The following is a 16,118-nucleotide window of genomic DNA, read 5'->3' as shown; positions in this document are numbered from 1 at the left end:
TGTTCTGTTCTGTTCTGTTCTGTTCTGTTCTGTTCTGTTCTGTTCTGTTCTGTTCTGTTCTGTTCTGTTCTGTTCTGTTCTGTTCTGTTCTGTTCTGTTCTGTTCTGTTCTGTTCTGTTCTGTTTCTGTTCTGTTCTGTTCTGTTCTGTTCTGTTCTGTTCTGTTCTGTTCTGTTCTGTTCTGTTCTGTTCTGTTCTGTTCTGTTCTGTTCTGTTCTGTTCTGTTTTCTGTTCTGTTCTGTTCTGTTCTGTTCTGTTTCTGTTCTGTTCTGTTCTGTTCTGTTCTGTTCTGTTCTGTTCTGTTCTGTTCTGTTCTGTTCTGTTCTGTTCTGTTCTGTTCTGTTTCTGTTCTGTTCTGTTCTGTTCTGTTCTGTTCTGTTCTGTTCTGTTCTGTTCTGTTCTGTTCTGTTCTGTTCTGTTCTGTTCTGTTCTGTTCTGTTCTGTTCTGTTCTGTTCTGTTCTGTTCTGTTCTGTTCTGTTCTGTTCTGTTCTGTTCTGTTCTGTTCTGTTTCTGTTCTGTTCTGTTCTGTTCTGTTCTGTTCTGTTCTGTTCTGTTCTGTTCTGTCTGTTCTGTTCTGTTCTGTTCTGTTCTGTTCTGTTCTGTTCTGTTCTGTTCTGTTCTGTTCTGTTCTGTTCTGTTCTGTTCTGTTCTGTTCTGTTCTGTTTCTGTTCTGTTCTGTTCTGTTCTGTTCTGTTCTGTTCTGTTTCTGTTCTGTTCTGTTCTGTTCTGTTTCTGTTCTGTTCTGTTCTGTTTCTGTTCTGTTCTGTTCTGTTCTGTTCTGTTCTGTTCTGTTCTGTTCTGTTCTGTTCTGTTCTGTTTCTGTTCTGTTCTGTTCTGTTCTGTTCTGTTCTGTTTCTGTTCTGTTCTGTTCTGTTCTGTTCTGTTCTGTTCTGTTTTCTGTTCTGTTCTGTTCTGTTCTGTTCTGTTCTGTTCTGTTCTGTTCTGTTCTGTTCTGTTCTGTTCTGTTCTGTTCTGTTCTGTTCTGTTCTGTTTCTGTTCTGTTCTGTTCTGTCTGTTCTGTTCTGTTCTGTTTTTTTTCTGTTCTGTTCTGTTCTGTTCTGTTCTGTTCTGTTCTGTTCTGTTCTGTTCTGTTCTGTTCTGTTCTGTTCTGTTCTGTTCTGTTCTGTTCTGTTCTGTCTGTTCTGTTCTGTTCTGTTCTGTTCTGTTCTGTTCTGTTCTGTTCTGTTCTGTTCTGTTTCTGTTCTGTTCTGTTCTGTTCTGTTCTGTTCTGTTCTGTTCTGTTCTGTTCTGTTCTGTTCTGTTCTGTTCTGTTCTGTTTTTCTGTTCTGTTCTGTTTCTGTTCTGTTCTGTTCTGTTCTGTTCTGTTCTGTTCTGTTCTGTTCTGTTTCTGTTCTGTTCTGTTCTGTTCTGTTCTGTTCTGTTCTGTTCTGTTCTGTTCTGTTCTGTTCTGTTCTGTTCTGTTCTGTTCTGTTCTGTTCTGTTTTCTGTTCTGTTCTGTTCTGTTCTGTTCTGTTCTGTTCTGTTCTGTTCTGTTCTGTTTCTGTTCTGTTCTGTTCTGTTCTGTTCTGTTCTGTTCTGTTCTGTTCTGTTCTGTTCTGTTCTGTTCTGTTCTGTTCTGTTCTGTTCTGTTTCTGTTCTGTTCTGTTCTGTTCTGTTCTGTTCTGTTCTGTTCTGTTCTGTTCTTTCTGTTCTGTTCTGTTCTGTTCTGTTCTGTTCTGTTTCTGTTCTGTTCTGTTCTGTTCTGTTCTGTTCTGTTCTGTTCTGTTCTGTTCTGTTCTGTTCTGTTCTGTTCTGTTCTGTTCTGTTCTGTTCTGTTTTCTGTTCTGTTCTGTTCTGTTCTGTTCTGTTCTGTTCTGTTCTGTTCTGTTCTGTTCTGTTCTGTTCTGTTCTGTTCTGTTCTGTTCTGTTCTGTTCTGTTCTGTTCTGTTCTGTTCTGTTCTGTTCTGTTCTGTTTCTGGTTCTGGTTCTGGTTCTGTTCTGTTCTGTTCTGTTCTGTTTCTGTTCTGTTCTGTTTCTGTTCTGTTCTGTTCTGTTCTGTTCTGTTCTGTTCTGTTCTGTTCTGTTCTGTTCTGTTCTGTTCTGTTCTGTTTCTGTTCTGTTCTGTTCTGTTCTGTTCTGTTCTGTTCTGTTCTGTTCTGTTCTGTTCTGTTCTGTTCTGTTTCTGTTCTGTTCTGTTCTGTTCTGTTCTGTTCTGTTCTGTTCTGTTCTGTTCTGTTCTGTTCTGTTCTGTTCTGTTTCTGTTCTGTTCTGTTCTGTTCTGTTCTGTTCTGTTCTGTTCTGTTTCTGTTCTGTTCTGTTCTGTTCTGTTCTGTTCTGTTCTGTTCTGTTCTGTTCTGTTCTGTTTCTGTTCTGTTCTGTTCTGTTCTGTTCTGTTCTGTTCTGTTCTGTTCTGTTCTGTTCTGTTCTGTTCTGTTCTGTTCTGTTCTGTTCTGTTCTGTCTGTTCTGTTCTGTTCTGTTCTGTTCTGTTCTGTTTGTTCTGTTCTGTTCTGTTCTGTTCTGTTCTGTTCTGTTCTGTTCTGTTCTGTTTCTGTTCTGTTCTGTTCTGTTCTGTTCTGTTCTGTTCTGTTCTGTTCTGTTCTGTTCTGTTCTGTTCTGTTCTGTCTGTTCTGTTCTGTTCTTTCTGTTCTGTTCTGTTCTGTTCTGTTCTGTTCTGTTTTTCTGTTTCTGTTTCTGTTCTGTTCTGTTCTGTTCTGTTCTGTTCTGTTCTGTTCTGTTTCTGTTCTGTTCTGTTCTGTTCTTTCTGTTCTGTTCTGTTCTGTTCTGTTCTGTTTTTCTGTTCTTTTTTTGTTCTGTTCTGTTTTTCTGTTCTGTTCTGTTCTGTTCTGTTCTGTTCTGTTCTGTTCTGTTCTGTTCTGTTCTGTTCTGTTCTGTTCTGTGTTCTGTTCTGTTCTGTTCTGTTCTGTTCTGTTCTGTTCTGTTTCTGTTTCTGTTCTGTTCTGTTCTGTTCTGTTCTGTTCTGTTCTGTTCTGTTCTGTTCTGTTCTGTTCTGTTCTGTTCTGTTCTTCTGTTCTGTTCTGTTCTGTTCTGTTCTGTTCTGTTCTGTTCTGTTCTGTTCTGTTCTGTTCTGTTCTGTTCTGTTCTGTTCTGTTCTGTTCTGTTCTCATTCTGTTCTGTTCTGTTCTGTTCTGTTCTCATTCTGTTCTGTTCTGTTCTGTTCTGTTCTGTTCTGTTCTGTTCTGTTCTGTTCTTTCTGTTCTGTTCTGTTCTTTTCTGTTCTGTTCTGTTCTGTTCTGTTCTGTTCTGTTCTGTTCTGTTCTGTTCTGTTCTGTTCTGTTCTGTTCTGTTCTGTTCTGTTCTGTTCTGTTTTTCTGTTCTGTTCTGTTCTGTTCTGTTCTGTTCTGTTTCTGTTCTGTTCTGTCTGTTCTGTTCTGTTCTGTTCTGTTCTGTTCTGTTCTGTTCTGTTCTGTTTCTGTTCTGTTTCTGTTCTGTTCTGTTCTGTTCTGTTCTGTTCTGTTCTGTTCTGTTCTGTTCTGTTCTATTCTGTTCTGTTCTGTTCTGTTTCTGTTCTGTTCTGTTCTGTTCTGTTCTGTTCTGTTCTGTTCTGTTCTGTTCTGTTCTCTTTCTGTTCTGTTCTGTTCTGTTCTGTTCTGTCTGTTCTGTTCTGTTCTGTTCTGTTCTGTTCTGTTCTGTTCTGTTCTGTTCTGTTCTGTTCTGTTCTGTTCTTTCTGTTCTGTTTGTTCTGTTCTGTTCTGTTCTGTTCTGTTCTGTTCTGTTCTGTTCTGTTCTGTTCTGTTTCTGTTCTGTTCTGTTCTGTTCTGTTCTGTTCTGTTCTGTTCTGTTCTGTTCTGTTCTGTTCTGTTCTGTTCTGTTCTGTTCTGTTCTGTTCTGTTCTGTTCTGTTCTGTTCTGTTCTGTTCTGTTCTGTTCTGTTCTGTTCTGTTCTGTTTCTGTTCTGTTTCTGTTCTGTTTCTGTTCTGTTCTGTTCTGTTCTGTTTCTGTTCTGTTCTGTTCTGTTCTGTTCTGTTCTGTTCTGTTCTGTTCTGTTCTGTTCTGTTTCTGTTCTGTTCTGTTCTGTTTCTGTTCTGTTCTGTTCTGTTCTGTTCTGTTCTTTTCTGTTCTCTGTTCTGTTCTGTTCTGTTCTGTTCTGTTCTGTTCTGTTCTGTTCTGTTCTGTTCTGTTCTGTTCTGTTCTGTTCTGTTCTGTTTTTCTGTTTCTGTTCTGTTCTGTTCTGTTCTTCTGTTCTGTTCTGTTCTGTTCTGTTCTGTTCTGTTCTTTTCTGTTCTGTTCTGTTCTGTTTCTGTTCTGTTCTGTTCTGTTCTGTTTCTGTTCTTTGTTTTTTTTTTTTTTTTCTGTTCTGTTCTGTTCTGTTCTGTTTCTGTTTCTGTTCTGTTCTGTTCTGTTCTGTTCTGTTCTGTTCTGTTTCTGTTTCTGTTCTGTTCTGTTTCTGTTCTGTTCTGTTCTGTTCTGTTCTGTTCTGTTCTGTTCTGTTCTTGTTCTGTTTCTGTTCTGTTTTTTTTTTTCTGTTCTGTTCTGTTCCTGTTTTTTTCTTTTTCTGTTCTGTTCTGTTCTGTTCTGTTCTGTTCTGTTCTGTTCTGTTCTGTTCTGTTCTGTTCTGTTCTGTTCTGTTCTGTTCTGTTTCTGTTTGTTCTGTTCTGTTCTGTTCTGTTCTGTTCTGTTCTGTTCTGTTCTGTTCTGTTCTGTTCTGTTCTGTTCTGTTCTGTTCTGTTCTGTTCTGTTCTGTTCTGTTCTGTTCTGTTCTGTTCTGTTCTGTTCTTTTTTTTTTTTTTTCTGTTCTTTCTGTTCTGTTTTTTTTTTTTTTTTTTTTCTGTTCTGTTCTGTTCTGTTCTTTTTTTTTTTTTTTTTTTTTTTTTTTTTTTTTTTTTTTTTTTTTTTTTTTCTTTCTGTTCTGTTCTGTTCTGTTCTGTTCTGTTCTGTTCTGTTCTGTTCTGTTCTGTTCTGTTCTGTTCTGTTCTGTTCTGTTCTGTTCTGTTCTGTTCTGTTCTGTTCTGGTCCAGGACAATGTCCTGGACTTCCATCGATCGAATGGCTTCACGGCAGAATTGATTCTGCCTACCCTGGAGCCGATGAGCCGTACATCTCGCGGCACAATAAAGCTCCCTGTCCACAAGGAAATTCTCCCACCAGCGGAGAACAAAGAGTCCTCCATCCCTAGAGATTGGGGCTCATTCCCCATTCCGGGGTCCAAGGTGTAGTCTGCCCATACTAACCCCAGTTTTGCTTCTATTCTTGACAGACAAAATTTCCTAGGATGGCTTCTCGCCCTCGTGGCACCCAATCTTTGGAGCTAAGACGAACCCGAGGTATTAAATCATACCGCTGCGGAGTCTTCCCGGGAATCCATCCTTTTCTGAAGTGCAAGAGGTTCCACAAACTGATCGCTTGGCTTGGAGCAGTACTTATTATTAAGTACTGCTCAAACTGCCTCGCCCATCAGAACTCAGGAGGAGACTGCCGCAGCCAAGAGGGATGCAAGAAGTGTGGAGACAACCACCACATCCTACTCCTCAGTCATGAGGAACTCCAGGCTCCAGCCCGCAACTTTTTAGTAAGTCGTATCTAAAAATATCAAAAAAAAAAAAAAATACCCCCGACGATGCCATCAAATACCAAAAATCAAATATTTCATACGATTTTTCTTTTCAACTTATTTTATTTGTTTTCATTAATAAAATTTGTTAAACTCTGCTTTGGTTTATATAATAAATTTGTATATGTATTACTTTATTGTCCTGTAATTTCTTTCTGAGTATTTAAAAGGTAATTTTTTTAGATACAATATTGTTTTTATAATCATTTATACATTTGATTTCAATAATGATAATAAATATTCAATATGCTTCTTGTTTTAAATGTGATATTATTACAATATGATATATCTAAATACTGTACCATGCTTCAATTATAACTTTTAAAAAATGATATTTACTTATAATATGAGAATTTACTTTTTAAGACAATTAAAACATATAAATACAAACAATTGATTGTTGTCATTTAAAAGTATGCTCCCTGATAAATACATTTTTAATAATGCATTATTTTTCATAATATAAAATTTATTGTTCGATTACTAAAGTCGTTAGTTCCTGAAGTATTTGCAGTACAGTGAAGCGGAGTGCAGAATTGGGCTGAAATATAAAAAAGTTGAAATAATGATTAAAATGAGTTTAAATCTAAGCAGATCTTCTAATTCCATTACTCTGTTCATTTGCTTGCCGTGAAAGATATTCTTTGTGGACCGAATTAAAAACAATAGAGTATTGTATAGTCGAGTTTCCCGACTATCAGATATCCGTTCCTCAGCTAGTGGGAATGTAAATGCGAAATTGCATTCTTTTTTCTGGGATATCGATAGATTTTTGGGGAATAAAATAAGAAAAAATGTTAAAATGGTTGAATAATGTGGGCGTAACCGTTTCGGCCGTTTTTTAGGTAATAAATGCATGGGCTTGGCCACAGTGTTTGTGGTTACCTATAAAAATTGGTAAGACAAAAAATAAAACGAAGGAAAATCTTAACATTTTTCGAAAGTTTAAGCGTGGCAGTTTTGGGCGGATTTTGGGCTTTACAGTGCGCGTGGCAAAAAGTGTCTTGTCTTCTGGCTGCTACATACTTTTCAACTTATTTATTACCACGAGTAACGGGTATAAAAAATGTGCAAAAGTCGGGTCGTGTCACTTTTAAGCGGTTTTAGGGCGTTAGAGTGGGCGTGGAAACATGGGTCAATAATCTTGCGCTGCATCTCTAGAATCTGTATGCTTAATCTCAACCTTCTAGCTTTTATAGTTCCTAAGATCTCATACGGAAGGACATACAGACGGAAGGACAGACTCGGCTAATAATCCTGATCAAGAATATATATATTTTAGACGGCTTGTGCACGTGAGAGTGGTCGTGGCAACATTTGGAAATAAACTTCTGTTGTGGCTATGTCTTTAGAATCTTTATACTTAATCTCAACCTTCTAGGCCCGATCAGTACCCTAGTGGTTTTCTACCGAGGGGTAATTAATGGCGTAATTAATGGAGTAATATCCTAAATTGTTTAGAAAATATTAAGAAAAGGAGAAACTCGATTGATTAATTTATTAAGTAGATGTATCGGAGATGCAGTGGTCGTTACAGCTAAGCAATTGGACTTGATTTCTCTTTGAATGAGTAGTTCAAAAGTTCATTCCATTCCACCTAGTGAAAGGAGATGGGATTAGAAGAAATCATACATCTAGACACACAGAAAACTGGGTAGACTTCTACTCCACAATTCCAACAATTGTCTTCAATTTTGTTAGGTACACAATCAGATGTGTGTAAGCCCATTCTTTGGCTTTCAACAAGTGCTGCACAAAGTTCAATTGCAATCAGAATTAACAGATTGGCCAAATTTGGACGTTAGTATACCTTTCCTGTCGCCATGTCAGTAGGTATCACAAGGGGATTAACGCGCCACCAACGGTGGTACGTGCCGTAATTGTGACACACTACTGGAAGTGCAACTACACTCTCCACGCGAGGGTGGCTGGAAACAGGCTCTTAGTTAGGTCATGTCTCTGCTAAGAGTGCTGGCTAATCGTAGTTGGGCTGGAGCTGGAAACTCTCAAAAATTTCCTCATCTCCGAGCCGGACTAAGGTGTCATTCGACCCGTGCCGAGAGTCTGCCAGGCTGGGGGCCCGGGAAACAACTAGCGCAGTCGCTAACGGAGAGTCCTGTCAAGTGGCGTCCGCCTGGTCTGGTTAGCCTTACCCGGTTACTGCGGATCTCTGCCCAGGTGGACCGTTTATTTCTCTGCAACTCGTGGGAACCATGAACCATAGACCGAAAAATGTTAAAATACCGCAGGCCTTGACTGCGGGAAATTTCGCAAGACAGTTTGAGGACCCGTCCATGACGGGGAGCGGCCTACTTCTGTGGTAACACAAAAAAATGCTCCTAATCGGAGTGTGCCAACGGCAAAAGTACGCCCAGCTGCGGGAGGGAAGAATCGGGCAGCCACACCGAGTCACTCGACTGTGGTCCAAGCCGGCCAAGCGGGACGGGCTAAAAACGCATTACCGCAACTTGGTCAGCCTGGGACCCGGGATGACCCTAACCGTAAGGGGCTGAGCGGGGCCAGAACGAAGTTATATCAGCAGGGCAAGTCACCTGCGGAAGATTTGTTTCTGGCCAAGATACCGCAGCCGCTAGAGCAAAGGCCCAACTCCGCTTCGAAGCGGGCAAACTTCACCTTGACGCCTCCGACGGTAACTACTTCGAGGCAGAAGGTGGAGAAGAGCAGGTCACCGACTGATCCTTTCGATGGCCCAAGTACCTCAAGGGCTGCAAAGGTAACTGAGGTACGCAAGCTATCATATAACTGGGACCATTAAAGTTGCGGTCGTTCCAGAGGGGTACCCCAAGGTCGTCCTCAGTAGTGAGGACCTCTCACAGCTCGAGGACGCACTACTGGAGGAGATAGTCCTCTCTGGTTGGGATTCTCCAATTAAGTTTGGAGGAATCCACTTCAGGGTGGGTCACCTTATAGTGGATTGCTGCAACGCAACCACTGCTGAGTGGCTGAAATTAGCAGTTCCCAGCCTCAGTAAGTGGAGCTGTGTCTCTCTGGAGGTAAAGATGGGCGACGACTTGCCATCGTCACACAACATCACCATCTTCTGCCCCAGGACAGGAGACAAGACAACAAAGTGGATCATGGAGTTGATCAAAAAACAAAATGACGTGGACACTGAGAACTGGCGTCTTATGTCAACAAAAAATGAGGGTGGTGGCTCGCTTCTCAGCCTTAGCATTGATGACAACTCATGTGTCAAGATTATTTCTAGCGACCACAAGCTGAGCTTCAGGTTTGGAGACATCTCAGTTTGTGGTCTAAAGAAGGCCAAGGCGATCAAAGCCGGCACAAGACGGGTCGAGACTCCTCGAAATCCACCAGTCTCTACGGAGAAGGAAAAGCCCAATAAGCTCTCCGAATCCAACGAGGATCTGTCGGAGGATGAGATGGGAGATCAGACCCTGATATCCTCTCAGGAGCTAGGCATGGAACTAGACCTGTTGAGTGAGGAAGAAGCGGTACCGGCGCCGATGATGGAACCGATCATCTAATGGTCGGGAGTAAAGGGATAGCTCAGGTGAACATACATCGCGCCAAGGCGGCCTCGGAATTGTGTACCGATCGTGTTAGAAGATGTGGGAGCAGCCAAGAAGACTGTGGTGGCGTCGGCATACTTTGCCGGTGACGAAGCGTGCCCACCGCCTGAAATCACTGCACTGGTTAAACACTTTAAGAAGATGCACTTACCTACCATCATTGGATGTGATGCAAATGCACATCACGTGATATGGGGCAGCAGCGACGTGAACCAAAGAGGTGAGTCACTCTTAGAATTTATCTTAAATAATAATCTAGAAATCCTAAATGTCGGCAATGTTCCGACACTTGTTACTGGGGTAAGATCTGAGGTTCTGGACATTACACTTTCCAGCAGATCAGTGGCTTCGCATATAAGCGACTAGCACGTATCTCCTGAGGAGTCAATGTCAGATCACAGAATTATTCGTTTTAGCATAGGGCTAATCTACACTCCTGGGCATGTATGTAGCCCCACGGGAAACAATTGCAGTCCTGAACCCCAATAAAATTCTTGCATTTATACAGTGCATTGGACTTCTTTGAGTCTTTGAGTCATGCAGGGGTAGTACAATAGATCCGACTGGGCCACTGTACACCTACAAGCCCACTTAATACTAATAAAACAATATTATGGTTATTTATAAATATTATTGTGGAATACAATTATTAAATATTGTCAGACTAGCATGAAATAAATAGGCACGTGGTTGTTTTTTTTTTTTTTATGAGTCTTTATTGTAAGAACAACTGCACACTCTCGCTTTCATAAATCGAGTGACGCTGCGTAGATCATAGCACACATGCGAGGACACATACCACAAAGCTACAAATAGAATGTAGCTTAGCTGCAAATGAGCGACTCATCCTCTCCCTACAAATACTCTCTGCTATGCAGGAGTATGTGTAGGCCATGTGACGTTTGCATAAATGTGTACATATTTTCCAACACGCCACCTCAAAAGTTACATTGCTGTACTTTTATTACTAACGAGGCTGTGCATGTCCTTCTGGGGAATAATTAAAATTATAATAGTCAGGGCGTGACTGACGTTAATTATTATTTTAGTTCATCATACTGCTACGAAATGGGCCAAAACTCCAAACATGTAAATTCGATTCTTCGATCAGAATTGATTTCGGCCTTCTTCTTCTTCAACACGCACACATATACGCGTTCTCGTCTCTTGTTTTTACTCACACAAGCAAGCAAATTCTATTTTTAGATTTCTTACGCTCTCAGCGTAAGCAAGCGGACAGAGAGAAATTTTGGCCGCCACCAAAAAAGTGGCGGCATAGTGCCAAACCAATGTATGGCCGTTACGCATCTTGTTATTCTAGTGTCTTTGGCAAAACCCAACCATATCAATTTAACAAATTATTTACAAAAATTCAGTTTTACACACAATTTCAACTAAAAATGAATATTATTCATCTTTGTAAGAAACTCAAATTTATCAATAAACTTTATTAAATTTAATTAAATGATACTTTATATTACGAGCCCCAGTTCAGTCTAGTTCCTCTTCAGTTCAATCTAAGAATATAATGTTTTAATTCATTCTGAGAGTCCAAGTCCACTTCTCAATGTAATGAATCTTGCAGATGGTAACGGCTTAGTTAGTATATCAGCAAGTTGTAAATCTGTAGAAATATACTTAATGCAAATAAGTTCATTTTCAACTCTTCTCTTCTCTTCTCTTGTAAAATGATATTTAATGTCTATGTGCTTAGTTCTCTTGTAAAATGATATTTAATGTCTATGTGGGTAGTTCTCTTGTGGCAAGTTTGGTTATTTGCAATACTAATCAACCTTAATTATCTTCGTAGATATCTATTGGACCTTTTAAGTCTAGTTTAATTTCTACCAATAAAGACTTGAGCCATAAGGCTTCTCTAACACCTTCAAATAAGGCCATGTACTCTGCTTCGGTGGATGAAGCTGCAACAGATTTTTGCTAAATTGTGATCCATGAAAATAAACAACTTTCAAACATTTTTAATAAATATCCAGTATGTGGTAGGATGAACACTCATAAGGCCCACTGTACCATGTAGTAGCATAGTTTTAGGTATGAAGCCCATAGTGGCAGAGAGAAGCATACTATCATATCCCCGTTAGGAATAAGAATATTATTGTTATCTCGCTCTTACTTATAAGCTAGCATTAAGAAATAAGAATGTATACCTAGCTCACTCAAAAACGCATACACACTTCAGAGAGCATAAGAAAAGAGGAATAGGCGAGACGCGGCATTCGGTGGCGTGTGCTTAAAGAGACTAGTTGAATAAAGGCTTTGTGAAATTATTGAGTGCATATATTCATTTTTCGGCGTCCACAACATCAGAAGTGGTCATTACCCACTATGCCTGACACTAAATGGAATCATTTCTCAGTGCTCCAACTAAAGAAGTGGTTGGAAGCTCTTGGACGCCAGACTTCCGGCACAAAAGCGGAACTAATAGTGCGTCTGCAGGCCATTTCCCCAGAAACGCGTGCCGATTCACCGCCAAATAACGGATCAGCAGCAGAAGAGGTGGAGGAATTGGATGGAGCTGCAGCCTGGCCAAAGCAGAGAGAGCCACAGGGTGGAGACACACGCACGATCCCGTTCGACGAGCAGTCATTGCAGTCAGAATCCCCGGAGAACCTCGATCTGGATCAGCTATCGTTGGAGGATGCAGAGAGAGCCACTCTAAAAAAGCTTCGGGACGAGATAGAGGCAAACATGGCTGTGCTGCAGTGGATCCAAGCGGATATCGACGACGCGAACAAGAGCAAGTATGCTCATGCTCGCCAGATCAATGACGTCATCGAGAACAACAGCAGCGGAAACCACGGCAATGTTAACATATGCGCTAACAGCACCGACGCCAATGTGAACAGCACCAAGGTGACTATCGCCGCCGATAACATCGATATGGGACATACCAGTGTTGGAAAAGAAACCGCTGGTAGTGTTGTTCAGCACCAGAGTCGAAATGTAAACAAGCTTCTGGAATCTCCTGCAACATCGCTTGCATTGGCAAAAGAGGTAACGATGGAGTTTGACGGCAGCTTATGTGCGCGCAATTGGGTCACGCAGTTTCAGAACATCGGAAAGATTTACAATTTGGACGACGGATGCATGCACATGCTGCTAATGGCCAAACTAAAAGGAAACGCACAGCGCTGGCTGCACGCAAGCGCCACACGCATCCTAGAATCGACCGACCAGCTGTGCGAACAGTTAATCTTAACATTCGAGGTCAAGATGTCAAATGGGAACTGAGGAACGCATTTCAAAAACGCGAATGGCATCCGGATGAGAAATTTGCTGTTTACTTCGAGGACAAGGTGATGCTGGCCAACGACATCAACATCGATCTAGAGGAGCTCCTGGAAAACATCATTGAAGGAATCCCAGCACCGGCGTTGCGCAACCAGGCGCGCATACAGTGTTTCTCCGAGCCGATGCAAATCCTACGGGCTTTCTCGGAAGTCCGTCTGCCGAAGCACAAAACAGGGAGCAGTTCATCAAAGCGCCTTACTGGAGGAGGTGCAGCCAGTAAGGACTTACGTTGTGCCAATTGCAACTCCAAAGGGCACTCCGCCAGGGAGTGTCTCAAGCCAAAGAGGGAGCCCGGATCCTGCTATGCCTGTGGGGCATATGGACACTTCGTCGGACAATGCCCGGAGCGCAAGAGCACCAATATCAACAATTATGTAAGACTTGTCAAGATTTTTTTTCACAATAGCTATAAAATCCCATTAACTACAGAATGCCTCATAGACACAGGGAGTCCAATATCATTTACAAAGTTAAGCAATGTATCCAAGGAAATTAATTTAGATTCCGCTTCAGAAACCTCTTTCGGGCTGAATAAAAGCCAACTGACAATACATGGAAAAATCCTATGTTACATTATAAAAGAAAAAGTCAAATGTTATTTTTATTTGTACGTGGTCCCAGACGAGTCTATGAGTCATAATGTAGTTCTTGGACGAAATTTCATGGAAGCGTGCCAGTTGAAACTGGATCCAGACGCCTTGGGAAGGATAACGGTCAACCCAGTCGATAGTAAAAGATACAGAAAAGCAAATAGTAAAACAGTCAGTTATATTGTTAGTGAAACAGTTAGTGAGACAGTTAGCGAAACAGTTAGCGAAACAGTTAGTGAAACAGTTAGTGAAACAGTTAGTGAAACAGTTAGTGAGACAGTTAGCGAAACAGTTAGTGAAACAGTTAGTGAAACAGTAAGTGAAACAGTTAGTGAAACAGTTAGTGAAACAGTTAGTGAGATAGTTAGCAAAACAGTTAGTGAGACAGTTAACGAAGAGGTTGATGAAACAGTTAGTCAAATGGATAATGGAACAGTTAATAAGACAGTTAGTAAAACAGCCAACGAAGCGAGTAGTATAGTTAGTCAAACTGTTAACGAAGCAGGTAGCAAAACGGTCATCGAAACAGTTATGCCTTTAGCCAACTTCACGACGGATTCCGGACTTTATGCTGCGGTTGTGCCCAGTTATGAAGAAGCTGTTAGAGAAATTTGTAGCATTGATCACTTAGAGGATGAGCAAATGAACTTCATATGCGGCAAAAACAATAACCAAGCCTTAAACAGTCAGTTAAAGGAGATTATTAAACGCAACTACTTAAGCGTTAATAAGCCTACCGATCCTTTAGTCAAATGCGAAATAAAACTTTGTTTAGAAACGTCAAAACCATTTAACTGCGCCCCAAGAAGACTTGCCTACTCAGAAAAAGAAAAATTACAAAAACTATTAGATGACTATTAAAAAAAGAGGGAATTATTCAACCTAGTGAATCAGAATATGCTTCAACAATTGTTTTAGTCAAAAAGAAAACAGGAGACATACAGCTATGTATAGACTTTAGAAAACTGAACAAAGTTTTAATTAAAGACAATTATCCGATACCGCTTATCGATGACCTTTTAGACAAGCTAGTCAACAAAAAAGTTTTTTCGAAGCTCGATTTAAAAAACGGTTATTTTCATGTATTCGTTAATAAGGAATCAGTTAAATACACCTCATTTGTTACACCGTTAGGCCAATTCGAATTTTTCAGAATGCCAATGGGCCTAAAAATTGCATCGGCGGTGTTCCAAAGGTTTGTAAACAAAATTTTCGAGGATCTTATAAGGGATAACAAAGTAATTGTATACATGGACGACATCATGATTGCTAGCAAGAACTCGGAGGAGCATTTAGAAACCTTAAAGGAAGTGTTTATCAGATTAGCTCAAAATAAATTGGAATTACAAATGGATAAACGTGAGTTCCTTCAGACAAATATTAAATATTTAGGATTCATTATAAATGGTGAAGGCATTAGGGCTGATGACAAAGGAATAGATGCCATACAGCATTTTCCAGTTCCAGACAAAATACAAGCCGTTCAAAGTTTTCTGGGCTTCCGTAGATTTATAAAAGATTTTTCAACATTAGCGAAACCTTTATATGACCTTTTGAGAAAAGATGAAAAATTTTAATTTGGAGAAAAGGAAATGAGCTGTTTCTCAACTCTTAAGGAAAAGCTGGTGCAGGCACCGGTCTTAGCAATTTATAATTTCAAAGACGAAATAGAACTGCACTGTGATGCAAGCGCTCTTGGTTTCGGTGCGGTGTTATGTCAAAAAAAAGAGGATGGAAAATTACACCCAATATTTTATTTTTCAAAGCGAACAACAGTCGCTGAGGCAAAATATCACAGTTTCGAATTGGAAACAATGGCAATTATTCACGCACTGCGAAGATTTAGAATATATTTGTACGGAAAACGCTTTAAAATTATAACTGATTGTAATTCTCTTACTTTGACGCTTAACAAGATTGAACTTAATCCGCGAATAGCTAGATGGGCGTTAGAGCTCCAGAACTACGATTATGAGCTCATACATAGAGAGGGTAAAAGGATGCAGCATGTTGATGCTCTTAGTAGATGCACGAATATTTTGATAGTGGAATCAAATACGTTTGAAGACAATTTAGTAATCTGCCAAGGCAAGGATCAAAAAGTTCAAGAAATCAAGAAACTGCTGGAAAAAAATGAACATAAGTTGTTCGAAATGAGAAACGGAATAATTTATAGAAAATGTAACGACGGCAGACTTTTATTTTATGTTCCCACAGACATGGAAGATCATATTTTATATATCATATCACAATGAGATCGGACACATAGGTAGAGACAAAATGTTAGATGTTATTTCTAAATCTTATTGGTTTCCCAATGCCAAAGACAAATGTTTGAGCCATATAGAAAATTGTTTAAAATCTGTTGCGTTCTCCCCTAAGACAGGCAAGGAGGGATTTCTGCACTGCATTCCGAAGGGCAGCAAACCGTTTGAACTAATACATATCGATCATTACGGCCCAGTCGACTCAGGCAGATCCAAAAAACATATTTTTGTGGTCATCGATGGTTTTACGAAGTTCGAACGTTTATACGCCACAAAGACCTCTAATACGAAGGAAGTCATTACAGCCCTGAAGGACTATTTTAGAGCATACAGCAAGCCTAAATGCATCATTATGTTAGAGTTCGATGTTAAGCATATGAAGATTGCGACTGGTTCACCCCAAGCAAACGGACAGTTTGAAAGAGTCAATAGAAGCCTAGGTCCAATGATAGCGAAACTGGTACAACCAGAGAAAGGCATAGAGGATAGAAGAGGAAAAATAGTAGACGAATTAAAAGAAAAACTAGAGGAATTAGAAAATACTGAAGAAGATAGTGATTTTGTAAAAATTAGAAATGAAGTTGAAAATAAGCAAAAAAGGCTCAAGCGTATAATAAAACACATTATGAAAAGACCGTCAGACAGCCATCAGAATACAAAAAAGGAGATTATGTGATGGTTAAAAATTTCGACAGTACAGCAGGCATCTCTAGAAAATTGATTCCAAAGTGTAAAGGCCCATATGTGATATTTAAAGTATTAAGAAACGACAGATTCTTGTTAAAAGACGTAGAAGGTTTTCAGATATCTCGTAACCCATACCAAGGTGTCTGGGGCATCCAAAATATTAAGCATTGGATAGGCAACAAGAAAAATAAACGAAGAC

General features: G+C 40.1%; 1 protein-coding gene across 13 annotated transcripts in view; it reads right to left on the bottom strand.

Moving 5' to 3' along the window:
- Positions 1–5,631: 5,631 nt before the first annotated feature.
- Positions 5,632–16,118, bottom strand: part of LOC116800539 (lachesin) — a 371,289-nt gene continuing 360,802 nt past the window's right edge. For 12 of the 13 annotated variants that reach the window (XM_032716080.1, XM_032716056.1, XM_032716059.1 and 9 more), the window contains one exon: positions 5,632–6,050. In XM_032716080.1, coding sequence (XP_032571971.1) covers positions 5,979–6,050 — 72 coding nt within the window. In that variant the 3' untranslated portion in view covers positions 5,632–5,978. The remainder of the gene's footprint in view (positions 6,051–16,118) is intronic. The other variant, XM_032716098.1, reaches the window with a different exon arrangement.

This window comes from Drosophila sechellia, chromosome 2L, assembly GCF_004382195.2.
Source record: "Drosophila sechellia strain sech25 chromosome 2L, ASM438219v1, whole genome shotgun sequence".
Lineage (NCBI taxonomy): Eukaryota > Metazoa > Arthropoda > Insecta > Diptera > Drosophilidae > Drosophila > Drosophila sechellia.
This window is presented reverse-complemented; position numbering and strand designations above follow the sequence as displayed.